At 39.0% G+C, this 17,916-nt stretch overlaps 1 protein-coding gene across 4 annotated transcripts in view; it reads left to right on the forward strand.

The window, feature by feature from the left end:
* Positions 1–300: 300 nt before the first annotated feature.
* The window catches only part of MET (MET proto-oncogene, receptor tyrosine kinase), a 126,016-nt gene continuing 108,400 nt past the window's right edge, over positions 301–17,916 (forward strand). The window contains exons 1-2 of one of the 4 annotated variants that reach the window (XM_045041261.1): positions 301–549; positions 10,111–10,188. In XM_045041261.1, the coding sequence (XP_044897196.1) occupies positions 10,125–10,188 (64 nt within the window). In that variant the 5' untranslated portion in view covers positions 301–549; positions 10,111–10,124. 4 annotated transcript variants of the gene reach the window in all.

Genomic DNA, 17,916 nt, shown 5'->3' on the forward strand with positions numbered 1-17,916 from the left:
TTTCACCTTGGCGGGGGCGGGGGAGGGGTGGGAGGAAACGCGACCCCCGCGGGGCCAGGCGCGGTGCGCGGGCGGCAGGAAGGGCGGGGGCCGATTTCCCCCTCTGGGTGGTGCCAGTCCCCACCTCAGCGGTCCTAGGACCGGCGGACCGGGCGGACGACCCCGCTCGAGGTAGACGGACACGTGCTAGGGCGGGCAGGCGGGCGAGCGCTTGGGTCGGGTCGCCTGCCCGTGCTTCCCGCCGGGACGCGCCCGGGGCCGCCGCGGGCCGCGCGCGCCACTGCCCGGCTGAGTCACCGGCTCGGTTGCGCGCGGGTGAGAAGGGGCGGAGGGAGCTCGGCTGGGTGCGGGCGTTCGGCTCGGCCGCGCCGCAGGTGACCCGGACGCTCTCGCTGCCTGCAGCGTCCCGAGCGCTTTGTGACCAGATGCGGAACCCAGCGGAGGGCGCCAGCCAGATGCGGGGCGACAGCTGACCTGCAGCCGGGAGGCGCGGAGCACGCGGGTGGTCTCTGTGCGACTGACTTCTCCACGGTTCTTGGACGCCTCGAGGTAAAGCTACAGCCCACTCCAGACCCCGCACCCCACCCCTCGGCCCCAGCGTTCTGCTCTTTGTTCCCCTTAAGAGACCTGAGTGCTGTTCCACGGGGCAAGACCAGGGAGGTGAGCAAGAGTTTAGGGGTTTCAGAAACTGAAGGGACGTGGCGGGGTAGAGGTGTAAAGTAGAGTGGAGCTTTTCGTTTTAAGGGGTTGTTTCTGACGGCCACCTGTATGACTCAGGGGAGAGAGGGGCGCTGGAGTAAGGGGTGATGTATGACTGTTATGGCCGGGCAAGTTTCAAGGCGGTGATCTGACTCAGCCCTTAGAAAAGAGATTTGGTCACCATGTCCCAGAGTGATGCGGCAGGCAAGATTCGACCCAAGCGCTTTGCTTGTTCCCAGCCCTGCTTTATCTATAACGCTTGAGGATCCTTTCAAGGGGCAGGTGTGTTTGTGAAAATCTGAATTCTTCATTTCTGGCAAACACATAGGGCTTGTGATCCATCATTTTCAATCGTACCTTACTTATGTCTTTGCCGGGGCTATATGGAGGGCATCTATCTTATTCGGGGAAATAGATTATAACCGGAGGTCGGGCAGTCTAGCTAGTACTGGTACTGATCCAATAATTTAAGTTCCAATGAAAGTATTTTCACCGACTATGGATTGGTTTCCCATTTCATACCTTCTATGTTTTAAAAGGGCCATTTACTAATTTGGCAGTTGGAGAGAGTTCCAGTGGCTCACGCATGAATAGTTGCCCAGTGTATTTTACCTTATCACAGTTTTATGTTCAAAGGAGCTCTAGGGCTGAATGAAATATTGTCAGCCCTCTTAAGCAACATAATCAGGATACTGTAATTGTCAGGTTAAGATGGGCGATGAACGTGAGAGGATTGTAAAAACTCACATTGCAGAGAATATAGACTATATGGACCCTCTACTGAATTTTAAGAAGACTGTTCACATTTTGTAGAGTTGGGTGGTTTATTCTGCCGTTTTCATCAGCCAGACACATGGACATTGCCATGCAAATGGATCCAGAAAAACATTATTTTCCTTTATAGCTGAACTATTATAGCTGACTAATGCATTTTTTCTGCATGAAGATGGTCTGAAAATGCTGTACATCATGTTTCTCTGTGCTACTGGGACATAAATTGTGTTTTTATGTAAACTGTTAAGTGGTGCTTGGATTACTTACATGTACGTAGCTTTCCTTTCGAGTTCTAAGCATATTGGGATTTGTTTTCACATGTAAACTTCTGTAATAGAACAGAAGTAAGGTGCTGTGGCTCCACTCATACACTGCAAGACTGTGGCGTATTCAAAGTTCATTCTTTTTAAACTGCTGAATAATACCAGTAACATTTATATTACTCCTAAGACATTTTTGTAGTGTAGACACAAAAATGTGTCTTGAGTGCCTATAAAATACACTGGTGTTTTGGAAAATCTGTTCAAGTCTCAAACTTAATGGTGCATAAGTCTATAATTATTAACCTAAATATGTTTTGATTTTAACATGATGGACTGTATGGCATATAAAAGATGATCTGCTGAGTATTACTTTTTCAAAGATTGCTTTGTTCTTAATACATCACAGGAGGGGTTTACATTATATATACACTCCATGCCTTCAGAATTAATGGGTGAGGTTTATTTGAATGCTAAAAATATACAAGATTAACTGTAGCCAGTCAGTATGAAAGCTGGTAATATTTTCATGACTTTTAAAATTACAATAAAAGGAAATTGACCCTTTTCTAAGCAGGAGGCATATACTTATTTTATAAATTCCCATTTAAGTATATGTCCCACTATAATCTTAAAATTTTTAAAATTTGTTTTAATGTGGGTTAGACTAAGAAATACATTTGAAAAGTCAATTTTCTTAGCCGTTGGTTAAAAAAATAATAATTCAAAATAGCATTGGTCTAATTTTCCTTTTACAAATCTATATAGTAGCCTCAAATAAACTTGTTCTCAAATGTAATCATCTCAAAAGAAAGTGAATAACTCAAAAGAATTATTCCTTTCGGACACAACACCTTTCTCTAGGTGGTTGCACCAGTGCCTATGGCCACACACCCATGAGGAATACACAGCTCTGTACACTCTGAGAGCACCTCCCATCTTTCTGTCCCTTTCTCCTCACCCCTTCTCCTGGGTTTGGTCAGAGTTGCTTCCAAACCCTCTGTACCCCCATTTTTCCACTCTGATTTCATGGTTTCTTCTTTGCTGTCATTAGGCGCACCAGAGCCAGCAATGCTGTCTTTTCCCCATCATCCCTAATACTTCCTCAGGCTGCTGTGCTTGTTAATGGGATACCAAATTTCCTAATTGTGCTGCCTTAAGGGAAGAAAATTTGAAGAATCTCACGTACCAGGAAATTAACCTCCTTTTACCTCCCTGGTGTATGTCGAAACTGGTATCTTTGACATAGAGCCCTCAGGGCAGTTTCCTCAAGGGCTTTGCTCTATGCAAAATAAATAGTAACCTCTTAGTAATGGATGATAAATATACTGACTAATGTCAATTTAGGATCACTTTGATTCTCTTTTCTTAACAGGCACTGAATTGCTGCCAGGCTTACATTTGCCTCACCAAAAATAGCTAAGAACTATATGTTGAGCGTCGTATGTGTTTGATACTAAAGAAACATTTTTTCAAAGGGAGAAATGAAATCTCTGCCCTTGAAGAGTTTATAATCTAGATATTCAGATAAATAACATATAAAATGGAACCAAGATCCATAATTATTAAGGGGACATAACATGAAAATGACATTAGAAATCATCCCATTTACTACTAAATAATAGACTCCTTTAAAAAAAAAAACAACAACAAAAGATTGGAATTTAAAGACCTCTTAGAATTTTCAAGCTATTTCTGAGCATGTTCTCTTTTTGAGACTACAACAACCTTACAAAATAGACGAGGCTGATATCAACATACTAACCTCTCCTTGCTATAGGCAAGGACACTGTGTTTGAGCCTAGCCTCCATGCTATCCTGACTGCACCACATAGCTTCTGCCCAGCCATCATAAAGGTTAACTATTTGAAGCATTTTCCACTGAAGCATAGTTTAGGATTCTTAGGTTAGTGATAAGTGATGAATGTAACATTTCTAATTTCTGGAGTTTTTCTCACCTTCTATTTCTCAAATGCTCTTTTTTGCTCTTTCTTTTTTTGTAGTAAAGATACCAGAAAAAGCCTTCATTCATATGTGTGGGGCGTTCTGCTCCTGTTATCAGATAAAGAGCTGTGAGTAATTTTGTAATCTGTCCTACTATCAGAAAGCCCATTCTCAGATATCTCTTCAGCTGTGTTTAACAGTTTAGTATATTCCCCTTGGGATTTGTTTCAATAAAAACATCCAGTAAAATCTTACTACAGATCCTTTGCTTTTCAGAGGACAAAATGAAGAAAGTGTTTTTATAAGCTGTAAAATGTAATTGAGAGAAAAATCACACGTGTGGCATTTGTAGCAGGAGGTGTGAGAACAATGGGGAAAAAAACCCCAGCTAACTGACTAATTGCATATCCAGGTATACATATTTCTTCTATGATTGTGTAAATTTGCACAAGTATATTTATGCAGGTTAGTTATGTAGTTTTTAATTTCTGTAATAAATTACGTAGCTATAGGGAACCATAGAATTCATATTAAGGGCCTGTAGGGGCACCTCACTGGCTTAGTCGATAGAGCATGTAACTCTTGATTTGAGGGTTGTGAGTTCATACCCCACGTTGGGTATAGAAAGTCAGGTTCCTATACTCTAAGAATGTGATTGAGGACTTAGACATTCAGAATAATTTACTGAGCGCCTACCAGCCATAATTCAAGACTCTGGCATAGTAGTAGAGAATAAAACAGACTAAGATCTCTAACAGTATAATACTCTGTTCTATATTGAGGAAGGCAAACAATAAATAAAATACATAAATAAAAATGTGGTGTTTGTGATGTGGTGATAAGAGCTGCAAGGAAGCGGAGTGGGGACTGTCAAGCATAAGGGGATGGAGTGGTAATTGAAAAATTCAGTAGTAGAGTTAGAGAAGGCTTCACTTTGAAGATGACCTTTGAACTAGAACCTGAAGGAGATAAGAGAATGAGCCATGTGAAAATCTGGAGCATGGCTTCTGCTTTGCACTTCTTGGGAACGCTATTTTCATTTTGTTGTCTCTGGAATTGTGCAGTGCATAGTCCGCACAGCTATACTTGGAGTCCCTCATTTTTTATGGGAAGTACTTGGACAGTGCCTGCCATAGTTCATTGCAGTCTCAAAGGGGACGGTGAAGGAGTGGCCCACATCCCTTGGTTTATGGTGTATGGAAGAAGCAAACCCATGGTATTTTCCTGCATTCAGTTGGTCCCATGTCCACGTGCCATCCTTGATCAAGGTTCTTGCTCCATTCAGACAATTTTCCTTCTTATTTTCTACACTGTAAGCCTGGCCCAAAAGGATTTGTTGAGAGTAATACCCACAGCCTTTGTCTCAGATCCCTTCCATAGTAAATATTTGGAGACAGCAAAGGAGACAGTTGCTCATGGTATGCAGCCTCTGTTTGCTGAACACTTTTTTCTTGTCTCTCTCCTTTCTTTTTCCTTTCCAATGTTAAACCACTGTGTTGTATTTTCTTCTTCTTTTCTTCCTGCCCCTTTAAGCCCTGTCTATATCCTGTATCAAGATTTGCAAACAGGAAAAAAAAAAAAAAAAAAAGGGAGGGGACCTGTCTGGCTTAGTCAGTGGAGCATGCAACTCAATCTCGGGGTTGTGAGTTTAAACCCCATGTGGGACGTAGAGATTATTAAAATTAAAAAATTAAAAAATTAAAAAAAGATTTGCAAACAGGTAACCTAAATGAATGAAACTAACCATTTCACTAGGGATGACAACATGCTTAGAAAAAGCCGCACCTGAAAGGAGGCAGCCAGCATTTGGCATCATCAGAGTTGCTGTGGATCCCAGTATGTGTCATGGACCCATGTGGTGGTGTCTTTCAAATTTTCAAGAGAAACTAGAAACCTTGCAACTTTAAAGTGTTGACTCAGCATCTTTAAAACACTGTGCAGGATACAGAGACAAAAAGTCTGTGTGCCAGATTTGGCCTCTGGTTGTTCTGTTTACAATCCTTAGCCATGACTATACCTGCCAAGTGGTCCACTGTATCACCTTCAGGTGTTATATTCAGCAGCATGCATGGCCGAAGAGTCCCAGAGCCACTTGTGCCAAGTATTTTATCTTCTAGAGTTCTCAGATTTGTCCTCCCTCTGGAAAATTAGTTTAGCAATTAAAAAAAAAAAAAAAAAGGATAAGGGCACCTGGGTGGCTCAGTCAGTTGAGCATCCGACTTCGGCTCAGGTCATGATCTTGCAATTTGTGAGTTCAGGCCCTGCGTCAGGCTCTGTGCTGACAGCTCAGAGCCTGGAGCCTGTTTCGGAATCTGTGTCTCTCTGTCTCTCTGCCATTCCCCTGCTCACACTCTGTCTCTCTCTCTCTTTCAAAAATAAACATTAAAAATTTTTAAATAAAAAAAGATATAATTTATCACCTATTGACACATACTTATTTTTGTAAACTCATTAACCAGTATGCTTTCTATCAAGCTATGTATATTTGTAAACTAAAGGGCACTCTACTTTTTTCATTCTTAAAGTGAAACAATCTTTTTCTGAAACCTCAGTTCATCGTAACTGTATGTATAGATTTCATTTCCAAGTTCTCATTCAGGATAAACTCCCTCTTTGGAATACTGGTGCTTTTGCTTTGTTTTGTTTTTTTTATATCTGCCTGAACTTCACTAGTTGTTATTTCTCTACCATTGAAATTCAAAATGTGTACTGCATTAGTTTCGAGTGCCCTTTAAAAGCCATCAGATCACTATTGCAATCTATTTTTCCAAAGGAATGAAAGCTCACAGGTTGTCCACTAACTTGTTTCCTTTAATCCTAAAATCTCAGTGAAATGCCCAGGCTAGTGGCCTTCAGGAAGGCCATTGTTTTAGAACGGAAGATTATGTACTGTATTTCTTCCTACTATTTTAAATGCAAATATAATATATCGTGAAACAGTGCACATATTAATATCAGTGGCTTTTTCCTGTTTTGAAGTGATCCTATATTCCCTGATAGTTGGATCTAAAATCCCAGTCCAATTTTGAAGTTGCACATAAGAAAATTGACTTGGAGGAACTGGAAAGTACTGCAATTGTTTCATAAGACCATGGGTTGTTTGTGATTTTTTAACATTGTATTGAAAATACCGAAAAGCATTCAGAGCTGGAGACCTTTGAAATATAGTTGACCCTTGAACAACACAGGGGTTAGGGGCACTGACCCCCTGCACAGTCAAAAATCTGTGTATCTTTTGACTCCCCCAGAACTTAACTACTAATAGCCTACTGTTGACTGGAAGCCTTACCAATAACAGTTGGTTAACACATTATGTTACATGTACTATATACTGTATTCTTAAAGTGAAGAAATGTTATTAAGAAAATGTTATTAAGAAAATGGTAAGGAAGAGGAAATACATTTACAGTACTGTGTTGTATAAGTGGACCCGTGCATTCCCAACTCATGTTATTGGAGGGTCAACTGTAATGTAGTTTTCACAAGGCAGAGAGAGAGGTAGAGTAAATTTGTTTAACAGAAGGCAGGTTGTCTCCTTTGAAGTCTAATCATGTGAGAAAGGAAAATCCAGCCAAGTTTGGGGTCCACAAGACAATTCAAACTATCTTTAAAAATAAGTTTTGCCTTTTCTTGAGACGACTGTGTGTTTAGACCAACATTTTAGCTCTTAAAATTTAAACCTAGGAGTCTTTTAAAGGAAATTTAATCCATGTGTTTTTGATTCACTAAATCCTAAATCATTACCCATAAACTGTATGTCTCTCTAAGCTCTTTGATGTCTAAGAAATCTTTGAAGCCATGTAAGGCCTTTTTTATTCCAGAAGAATAGGAAGTTGGTTTTTGCTAAGGGTCAGTAAACAGCATCTTCAAATATCTGAATTAGGTCTAAAATCTCATAACCGTAACAGAATGAATATTTGAACGAGTGCTAATACAGTTTTCTGATGCAATGTGAAAAATGTAAGTACTTTTAAAGACCCAGTAGTATTCAGTTGTAATCCTTACTAACCCCAAGGAAAATATTTTGCCAGCACTCCTCTTTCTATTGTAAAAAAAAAAAAAGTAAGGCCCAAATATTTATTATTTTATCCTAACACACAGTAGGTACTGAGTAATACTTTTGTTGAATGTTAACTGAATGATGTTTTCTTCTGCGTAGAACCTTCCAGCTAATGTCAATCTTTCTATTCAGTATCAGTATCCATCTGTCATGTCTCAGAATAAATCTATTCTGAGTCAGTGACCTGGTTCGACAAATTTTTAAAATAAGCCATCAAACTAAATATATGACATTTATTGAAATTCATTCTGTACCATGAAGCAACTGCCTTGCAAAGAGTGCTGAAAATAGGAAGGCATTTCTAGGCTAATTATATTAAATATTCAGTTGTTACCATATGCTTTCTGAAAATTGATTTTTCCCCCCTTTTACTGTTCCTGCCATTCTTCCTCCCACCTTGACATGCTTACTGACTGAAAACTATGCATAGAAAAGGGCAGGCCATTTGTATCTATAAGCAAGTTCAAACAGGTTTAGAAAATGTAATGCTATAATCCTAAGTTGCCATAATGTAGAAGGGAAGAGTTTTTCAACAATAATGAGGGTGTTAGGTTTTGCTCCAGATTATATAGATGACACATATTTAAACTCTATTGTGTGGAGAAAAACACCTCTTACTGTACTTAGACTTCCTGTTTTTGAGTGTATATTTTCTAGTAACTAGACTTCCCATATGGACTCAGCACAAATATGTAGCTTTACGTGAAGTTGAAATGCACATGATTAGAGTACTGATGGCTGTGGAGACAGCAAGTCCTTCTCTCTAAAAGAAAGAAAGTAGTATTTAGAAGAAGGCAGAGTACTGAAACATGGGCACTGAGATCTTTCTTGATACCATGTTGTGAATTTCTAACTACTCCTCACATTTTGTCCTCAGAAAACATTGGGGTGACAGAATTTGGTGATTTCTTGTATCTTGGTGGAGAGAAAAAGGAAAATTGTGCTATTATGGTCTTTACATAGAGGTTCTTTTAGGTGAACCTGAAGGTTTACTGAATGCATATTCATTCCATCACTAAACTTGTTTTGAAACTTAATTATGGATAGTACTATATAAGGAGTAATTTATTTATATGGCTTATATGGTCATATATATAGAAAGAGACATGCTTAATTTCTATTTCAATGGTTGATCAAACCATTAGTAATAATCGTATATCAATATGTGCACGTTCATTTTTAGATGCTCTTTAGAACTCTACAAGTTCTCATAATTTGATAAGCCTTTATATTTGTATACTTGGGAAACTATAGTTCAAGTTAAGAAGGTTTTTGTGATAACTCTTATGCAACAGATAGAGAAAAGAAATAATGAAGGAGAAGAGCTGGAAGTTTATTGTTTTTGTTTTGTTTTGTTTTGTTTTGTTTTGAGAGAGAGAGAGACAGCACCAGTGGGGGAAGAGCAGAGAGAGAGGGAAAGAATCCCAAGCAGGCTCAGCACTGTCAGCATGGAGCCCAATGCAGGCCTCCAACTCATGAACCCATGAGATCATGACCTGAGCTGAAACCAAGAGTCAGATGTTTAACCCACTGAGGCACCCAGGTGCCCCAAAACCTGGAAGTTTTAATGGGTGTTGGATCAGTGAGGTTACAAGAGGGGAGAGATGGGTGGATACACTGCTGGGTCACGGGCTTGGGTGCAGTGCTGGTTGTGAGGAGAGTGTCACATTAGGAATCAGGCTGCTGCCTTCTGAATAGGAAAAAGGCTGGGCACAACTGAGTGGGGAATCCAGGAATACTCACAGTAAAATGGTAGGACATGTGATAAGTAAGCAAAGTCTGAACTTCCTCTGTCACATGTGGTTTGATTCTAGGAGAAGTGAGGCTATCATTTGCCCAGTCCTAGATCAGAACTCTTAGTCTGTTCTACCCTCAGATACCAATAAGAATAGCAAGGATACGTAGCAGGAAGTAGAAGGAACTTTTATTCTGAGTGTTGGAGACATGCTCTAAGCATTCTATTAGCTACTTGCAGACACTACAAATGAAATTCTGTATTCTCAGAAGAATTCATAGTTTTAAAACCAAACTTACAAGTATTTTACATGATGTTCATGACCAGAATTTTCTAGCATATCAGCTCATTATAATGCATCAGTTACTCTTGGGATCAAAGCTTATGGCCTTCAAAATTATATCCATAACTATTCTCCCTTGGAATACCATCTGCTGTGGATATATATTAGCTTTACTTTCAGATATTATCTTGAGGCCATTTCTTTGGGCTTTGATTACACAGAGTTCATGCTGGAGTGTATGTAATAATTACATTTGTTATGTTCTAAACACGAACTCAAGACAGTGGTCTAAAGATTTGAGGAAAGCTCCTATCAAGGTCTGCCTTCACTTTTTGTCTTTTTCCTCCTGTGAGAGACTGAAGTGAGTAGATGTCACCTTACTCTGGTCTCATATTCAGACAGAACCCCTTCAGCTGCTGCTACACTGTCCAAGGTGAGTTCATGGACTGACCATTGTCTAGTTAAGATAGAGACACCAGACAAATAGAATCGTTTAGAGCCTACATGAACCTTTGGGCTTAAAATATTATTACCCTAGCTGTTTTTTTTTTTTTTTAAGTGCTATTGAATTATATAAAGAAGCACCCAAAGTAAAGCTTGTTGACAGAAAAAGCATCTTCCTAAAAGAAATAAATACACATTTTGGACTTTTCAGAAATTCACTTTCTGTCATGTCAAAATTAAGATACTTCTAAACTGTACTTCAGTTTTACTAACACATACTTGGATTGTTCATTGAAATCTATATGTCAGAATTCAATTGTTTTAAACACTCTTCTGCTCTTCAAAAAGCTTACAAAAAAGATTGTTCTTTAAATCACCAGAAGAGTGCAGATAAAACCCCAGTTTCACTAACGACAATGAAATGCGACAGCCCTTGAGTCTATGTCATAAGTTGATTAATTACTTTCCAAATGTTATTAAAGATTCTGAATGAGTAACTAGAGTGGTATTTAAGATCAAGCCTCCCTCACAATTCCTAAATGGGTTTTAATTTTCACAGTTAGATGATCATTATATCTGATTCATTTCTTTAACATCTTCAGATTGTTGGTTTTATTGAAAAGAGAGCAGAGTATCTGTTTCAGTGTGTTTTCTTTTCTCTGAAATTATTCCTTGTAGATTTTAATAAAACTGGTTTTGAAATAAAAATAATCAAATGCTAGCATTGCCCTTTAATAAAGGCCCATATATCTGATGAGTTATATAAACATTATAAGAATTCACTACCAACGTCATGATTATGGAACCATTTAATTCCCAAATCTATCTTGCTGACTGCTTGTACACTCAACTGAAATCAGCGTTGTGCATTAGGATTAGTATCACCTCAAGAGAACTTTTGTTTTGATCATTGCCCATTTTCCCCCATTCCCACAATGATTCCAAACTTTCTTTCTTTTGCTTCCTTTACTCTCAGTGTAATATCTCCCTTTATGGTTTGGAGAGTAAACAGAAGCCCAGATGGTTTCCATATACCCGTTATTACCTCCCTGTTTCTGTCTCAAATGATAAAATGGTCTTTTCACCCTGTGGTCTTGATTCTATTCTTCTCCCACATCTTTGAGCACCTTGCTTCATCTGTCCCACCCTCCCTGCCCACCCCTACCATCTTTTAAAATCTCCCTCACTGTTTTCATTCAGCCCTTACTCAACTTGCTGCTGCTTCTAGAAAAAAAAAAAAAAAATCCAGACATTCTGATAGGGTTTTTACTATACATTTACCTTAAGTATTTATCTTAAGTATTCACTTCTATTTCTGCCTTATCCTTTAAATAAAAAATTCTTGAAAATAATTTCTAACTCATTGTCTCTATTCTCATTCATTAATTCATTCCACTCAAGCAGTCTGTTCTCATCTACCAAGAAGATGTCTTCACTCTAATAACCAGCAACTTCCTCATAGTGAAATCTGATGGACACTTGTTTTTATCCCAGTTGACCCCCCTGTGAGATTTGACACCATACATATTGCTCCTCCTTTTTGAAATTTCTAGCTTCTGAAATACCACTCAAACTTTTCTTTTTAGAGTTTAGATTTCAACTTTATATCTAAAGCTTGAATTCCTTCTTTCTGCATACTGAACATGCCCATATGTGATCTTACTTACCTCCATTACTTCAAATACACTGATGGACCAATGATTCACAATTGTCATGTCTGACTCTCTCTGCCCTAGACCACCATGTCCATTTATTAGCTACCTTATAGACACTTGCACTTGAATGACCAACAGATACCTCAGAGTTATTAACTGAACTATTTTTTTTGCCCCATAACTTTTCTCTGTCTATTTATCTTACCTTTGTTTTTGACACCAAGATAGATATTTTTTAGTCATCCCTGACTTCTGATTCTTCCCCTGTGATCAAAATCCATGTTAGATCATTGTCACATAAATTTTATCTCTTTAATATCTTTCTAATCTAGTCTTCTTTTTTTCTGTTATATCCATACTGCCAGAGTCTTTGTACAGGGTCATTCTTTACTAATTCATTTCATTATCCATTCTTCAACAAATCCTTGCCAAGTGCTGTGTACTGCTAGGGGATAAAAATGGAGCTTTTAGTCTAGTGGGAGTTACAAACAAATAAATTACAACTCAACATAATAAAGTGTAACTAAGGATAAGGCAGGTTTGATATGTGAGCACATGGAACGGTTTCTACTCTTTCTAGAGGGTGAGAGAGGCAACAGAGAAGGCTTCCTGAAAGAAGTGTCACCTACAATGAGACTTGAAGAGAGAGTTAGTTAATCAGGTGAAGGTGAGGAGAAAAGTGTTCCATAGAGAGGGATCCATATGTGCTGAGACCCAGAGTGGGAGAGCTCATGGCCTACTTCAGCAACTTGCAGAAGGGGAAAATAGCTAGAGCCTAGATTTCTAGGGGGACAATGGCAAAAGGCAAGGCTGGAGAGTTAAGCAGAAGCCAAATCATGAATGGTTTTTAACATGTGCTAAGGAGTTGAACTGCTTTTTTTTTTAAGTTATTTATTTTGAGAGAGAGTACACACACACACACACACACACACACACACACACACACACAGGTAAGAGGGACAGAGGGAGAGGGAGAGGGAGAGAGAGAATCCCAAGCAGGCTCCACACTGTCAGCACAGAGCCCTACATGGGGCTCAAACTCACAAACTGTAAGATCATGATCTAAGCCGAGAGCAAGAGTTTGACGCTTAACCAACTGAGCCACCCAGTGCCCCAGGAGTCGAACTGTTTTTTTTAATTGTTTATTTTTCTTAATGTTTATTTTTCAGAGGGGTAGGGGAGGAGCATAGAGAGAGAGGGAGACACAGAATCCAAAGAGGGCTTCAGGCTCTGAGCTGTCAGCACAGAGCCCGACATAGGGCTCGAACCCACACACTGTGAGATCGTGACCTGAGCCAAAGTCGGATGCTAAACCAGCTGAGCCACCCAGCCGCCACAAGTTGAACTGTTTTTAGACAGCAAAGTGACATAATCAGATTGTCATTTTAGAAAGATATCTCTGGTACATTGGGTAATGGATGATCAGGGGCAAGAACAGAACGGGAATACCAGGTAGGAAGCTGTTGTAATCCAGGCAAGAAGTGATACCACCTTAAACTGTGAGTGGAAGCAGATGAACATGTTTAAAACACCTATGGAGTTAAGGGTGATGTCCTGGAAAAGTGGGAATGTTAGGCATTGAGATAGGATTTGAAGTGGTAAAATAAGTTTTCATGGGAAGAACATCTGACTGTTTCTTCTTAGTCTACTTTTCTCATTCACCTTCTTCTCCTCAGCCTCCTGGTTTGGTGTGCCTCAGCAGACAGGCTTCCTCTGCGTTCTCTACACTCCTTTCCTTGGTTGTCTCATTCAATCTCATGGCTTTTCATACCACCATCGTTACACAGACAATTTCCCAATTTAAATCTCTAGTACAGACCTTTCTTCCCTAAAAAGTATCTCAAACATGAACAGAACTAAACTGCCTGATTGTCATACATTTCTGCCAGGCTTGGTCCACCCACCAGCTTCTTACTCCATGGCAGTAAGTGGCAAAATCATTGTCCCTGTTACAAAAACCAAAATATTTGGAGTATTCATGATTCCTTTTTTCTTGCACACTTTATCTCCAACTCCTTTACCAAATCTTCATAGCTCTGTCTTCAAAATATAACCAGAATTCAGCTACCTCTCATCACTCACTCCTTCCTTTCTAGCCCAAGCTACCGCCATCACTCACCCGGACTACTACAACAGTCTCCCAACTGATTTCATTTCTCCATTTTTGCTCTATCCCATCCCCCTGCCACCACCAGTCTTCTTACACACACACACACAGTCAAGGTGATTCCATTCAAATATATTTACTGCCTTGCTCAACACCCACATTCACTCCAGTAAAAGACCCAGTCTCACAGTGGCCTACAAGGCCCTGTATGGTCTGATTCTTTGTCCACTCTGATCTCATCTCCCCATCACCAGAGTCCAGTGTTATTAACAAATAAGACACATCAGACATGCTTTCAGTTTGGTCCCTCTTGCCTCTGCAAGAAAAAAAGAAATCTCTTCACATCTCAGATGGCTAATTCCTGTCCTTCAACTCTTTCCTTAAAAGCTACCTCCTCAATTTTTCGAAGCCACAGACCTTTCCCACCACCTTCCTTCTTTTCTCTCTCTGTCTTTCCAGTAGCGCTCAACACTCCTCACGTTGTAACACACCACATGTATAATTTGTTTTCTGTATCTAACTGCTAGAAAGTAAGTTTCATAAAAGCAGGATTGTTTATTTTGTTTACTGATGTACCCCCACCCCACCCTAAGTACCTCACACATATTAAGGCCTTAATTAATATTTGTCAGATTTAAATAGCTTAAATCTGTCTTAAATAGCTGTTGGACATAACAAAACTCATGCTTGAGAGATGGATTTATGGACTCTGGAGATAAAGAGATGAAGATACAGATCAGGGAATCTTCACTGTTGTCAGTCTTTATCTTCAATTGCCTGGACAGATGCAGTGACCTTCTGTTGTGTCTTCTGGCATCTAGCTTTTTTCCACTCCAATCCACTCACCACATTGTTACCAAAATTGTCTAATATGTGTAATTACAAGTACTGTGCTCATTTCCATCTCCTGCTTAAAACCTTCCAGTGACTCTTTACTACAGATAAACTACAGATCCCTCAACAGGATGTATAAGGCTTTCTATGATGTGGCCCTGGACTAATCTTTCAGTTTCGTCTATACCTGGCCCAGCCCACATAGTCTCTGTGCCAACTTCCTGGATAGCCCTGCACATTCTCCTCTAGGTGCCTGTGTGTGTGTGTCCTGCCTGTCCCCTGCCTCCACTGTGTCTAAGCAACTCCTAACCTGCAAGACCCAGCTCAAGTATTATCTCCATGCTAACATACTCCTTGGCTCGGCCTCTCGGCTGCAATTAGCTGTTTGTCCCTCTGTGTTCCTTTAGCAATGTGCACCTGTCTTCATAGCACTTTATAGCACAGTGGGGTGGGAGGCTGGGACTGCCAGTCAGTGAGCAACACTGATATGGTTGAAATGTTTTTGTTTTTGTTTTTGTTTTGTTTTTGTCTTGTCCTCTCCTTTCTCTTTCTGTTTCTTTCTCCCTCAAACACACAGAACTCCCCCTTACACACAAACACAAATGCCCTGGATTATTTTTCCTTGAATTGATCAGTTATATAAACACAATCCTGAGAACAGTTGTTTTTAAGTTGTCCTAATGCCCTCGCCTTTTGGTTTATTGATTTTTCAAGGATCCAAAGTATTTACTGAGTTTTAGAAATTGAGTTTTGTACCTACGTACTTATTTTCTGTACTGTTCTGTTTTTTACAAGGATAGCTTTTGCTTGACATTCTCTATCCCTTTAAAAGTATTTTAAGATTTTTATAGAAAGTTTATTTGGCTCTTTTATTCTCTGATTATATATTGAACTCAATGTAGTGATATTTATATGCTTTTAATTTTTCTCCCAACATTGTTAATTGCATTATGTTCAGCCAAGGAATCCACATCTATATAAAATGTGATAGGTTTGGCTATTCCTTCCATTCATAGTATTTTTATGATTTCTAAAAGGTTTTTCTACTTTTCCTAAAAAAGACTATGTTATATACTGACAAAATTTATCTTGAAAAAGGTCCCTACTTCATTCCCCTGGGAGAGAATCTACTTGCTAACTTTGATTTCCAAGAAAAGTACTCAGGTATGAGCAAAATAAAATTCAGACCTACCCGAAGAACTTAGTGAAATTAGTGTTACAGAGTAATGCTCACATCACATGGATTTGACTGTATATTTCCAGTTTAGGCACCCCCATGCCTCTCCCATTGTCTCTCTTTCCCTAGGTGCTGGTTCCTCTTTACATGACAGCCACCAGGACACAAATGGGATCTACTCACCACCACCATTTCTCACAACCATTTGATTTCTGCTTTAGGTAACACCACAGGAGGCTTCATCAGTTATATAGACCCAATTCTGAGCACAACTCCCCACACTTGGAATTCACCATGCCTTATGCTGGGGACATTTTCAAACACTGAGGAAGGGAAATATGTCTGATTCATTAATGAGTAATGTACCAGCTTCCTTTCTAACTGGTCTCCCTTTAGTGCTTCACATTCTGACTATTTAGTCAGGTTTATCATATTCCAACCCTGTGCTTGAATACAACTGGAAAAAGTTGCTAAGCTTATTTTATTTTAACTTACATGCTTAGGAAGATGTTTCTCAAGTGAGATTTGTACTTTCTCATTATTCACTGTCCCCGGATTAATTGAAGAAAACCTGGTAGCACTTCTGCACAATCTAAACTATAAAATTACACCTATCCATTAGGCCGAAAATTATTTTTAAGTACTTTTATAGGATTTCAAGCTTCTTAGCACTTTCTTAACAGTGAAAGTTCAGTGTTCACATTTTCAAGGGTAATGAAACGTTCTTGTCTGACCTACAACTTATTAATGAGACAAAAGCCTTTCCAATCATTCAGAACTCTGACAATTCAATGTATTTTCTCAATAGGACTTTTTATAGTATGTACAATGTTAAAACAAATGTCCATTTATTCTCCTTTCCCAGAACTTGAATACTTTCAGCAATTCTTAAAAGGACAAAGATGTTTACTAACAGATTATGAATGTATGAAGGATAATCTTGAGAATATAATGAAATTCTATTCTTTTATCTGTATTCTTACCAGATCAGATTTGGACAATGGTCTCAGTCATATGTTACAACTAGAAAATGCACAGTTGGCTTTTTCTAACGCTATAATTCTATGATTTTCAACTTTAAAAATGTTTTTTGGAAGAAGAAAGGATGCAGTATTGGATAAGGATCTGAATAAAAGCACTATTTAGGTCTTTTTCAAAGAAATAACATTTGTGTAGTAATCAAGCCTCAATGTTTAGAGGAGCCCCTAAAACATTAATTAATTATAACATGTGAAAATTATTATTGCACCAAGTTTAGTCTAACTTGTTTTCTCCTATAGCCACCTATATGTGATTTTTAGTAAGCTTTTTTGTTATAAATTAAGTATACAAATCAATCTAAAGATACTTTCTTTGTTCTAGAAATTTTGTGTCAATGACAGATTGCCTTATATAGTATAACTTTTCTCCACAAGCACACAAATCTTTTCCTTGATTTTTAATTAAAAAAAAAAAGAATTTTTACTCCCTTTCACATAATTATATCTTCACATGATATTTAAAATCACCCGTTAGGAGCAGTTTACTGTGTAAAGTTTACTGTACAAATAAAGTTTATTGTGTACAGATAATCACTTTGAAAACAGCATGTTTTAGACACATAGCAACAAAACAACAGAAACAAAATAATCATATGCAGTTATGCAACATATATGTGCTATAAAAACCTTAAAAATACTTTTCTACTCCAATAGATAAATATGTTTGGCCAAAATCTTTTCAATATGAATTCTGTTAGTAAAAAGGGTAGTTGTTCCCTGATTTTTCTCCATTTGCTTACAACTAGGATTGTCACATAAAATATATTCATGGAGGGGTGCCTGGGTGGCTCAGTCAGTTGAGTGTCCGACTTTGGCTCAGGTCATGATCTCATGGTTCTTGGGTTCAAGCCCTGCATTGGGGTCTGTGCTGACAGCTCAGACAGAGCCTGGAGCCTGCTTCAGA

Source organism: Felis catus, chromosome A2 (genome assembly GCF_018350175.1).
Source record: "Felis catus isolate Fca126 chromosome A2, F.catus_Fca126_mat1.0, whole genome shotgun sequence".
NCBI classification, from domain to species: domain Eukaryota; kingdom Metazoa; phylum Chordata; class Mammalia; order Carnivora; family Felidae; genus Felis; species Felis catus.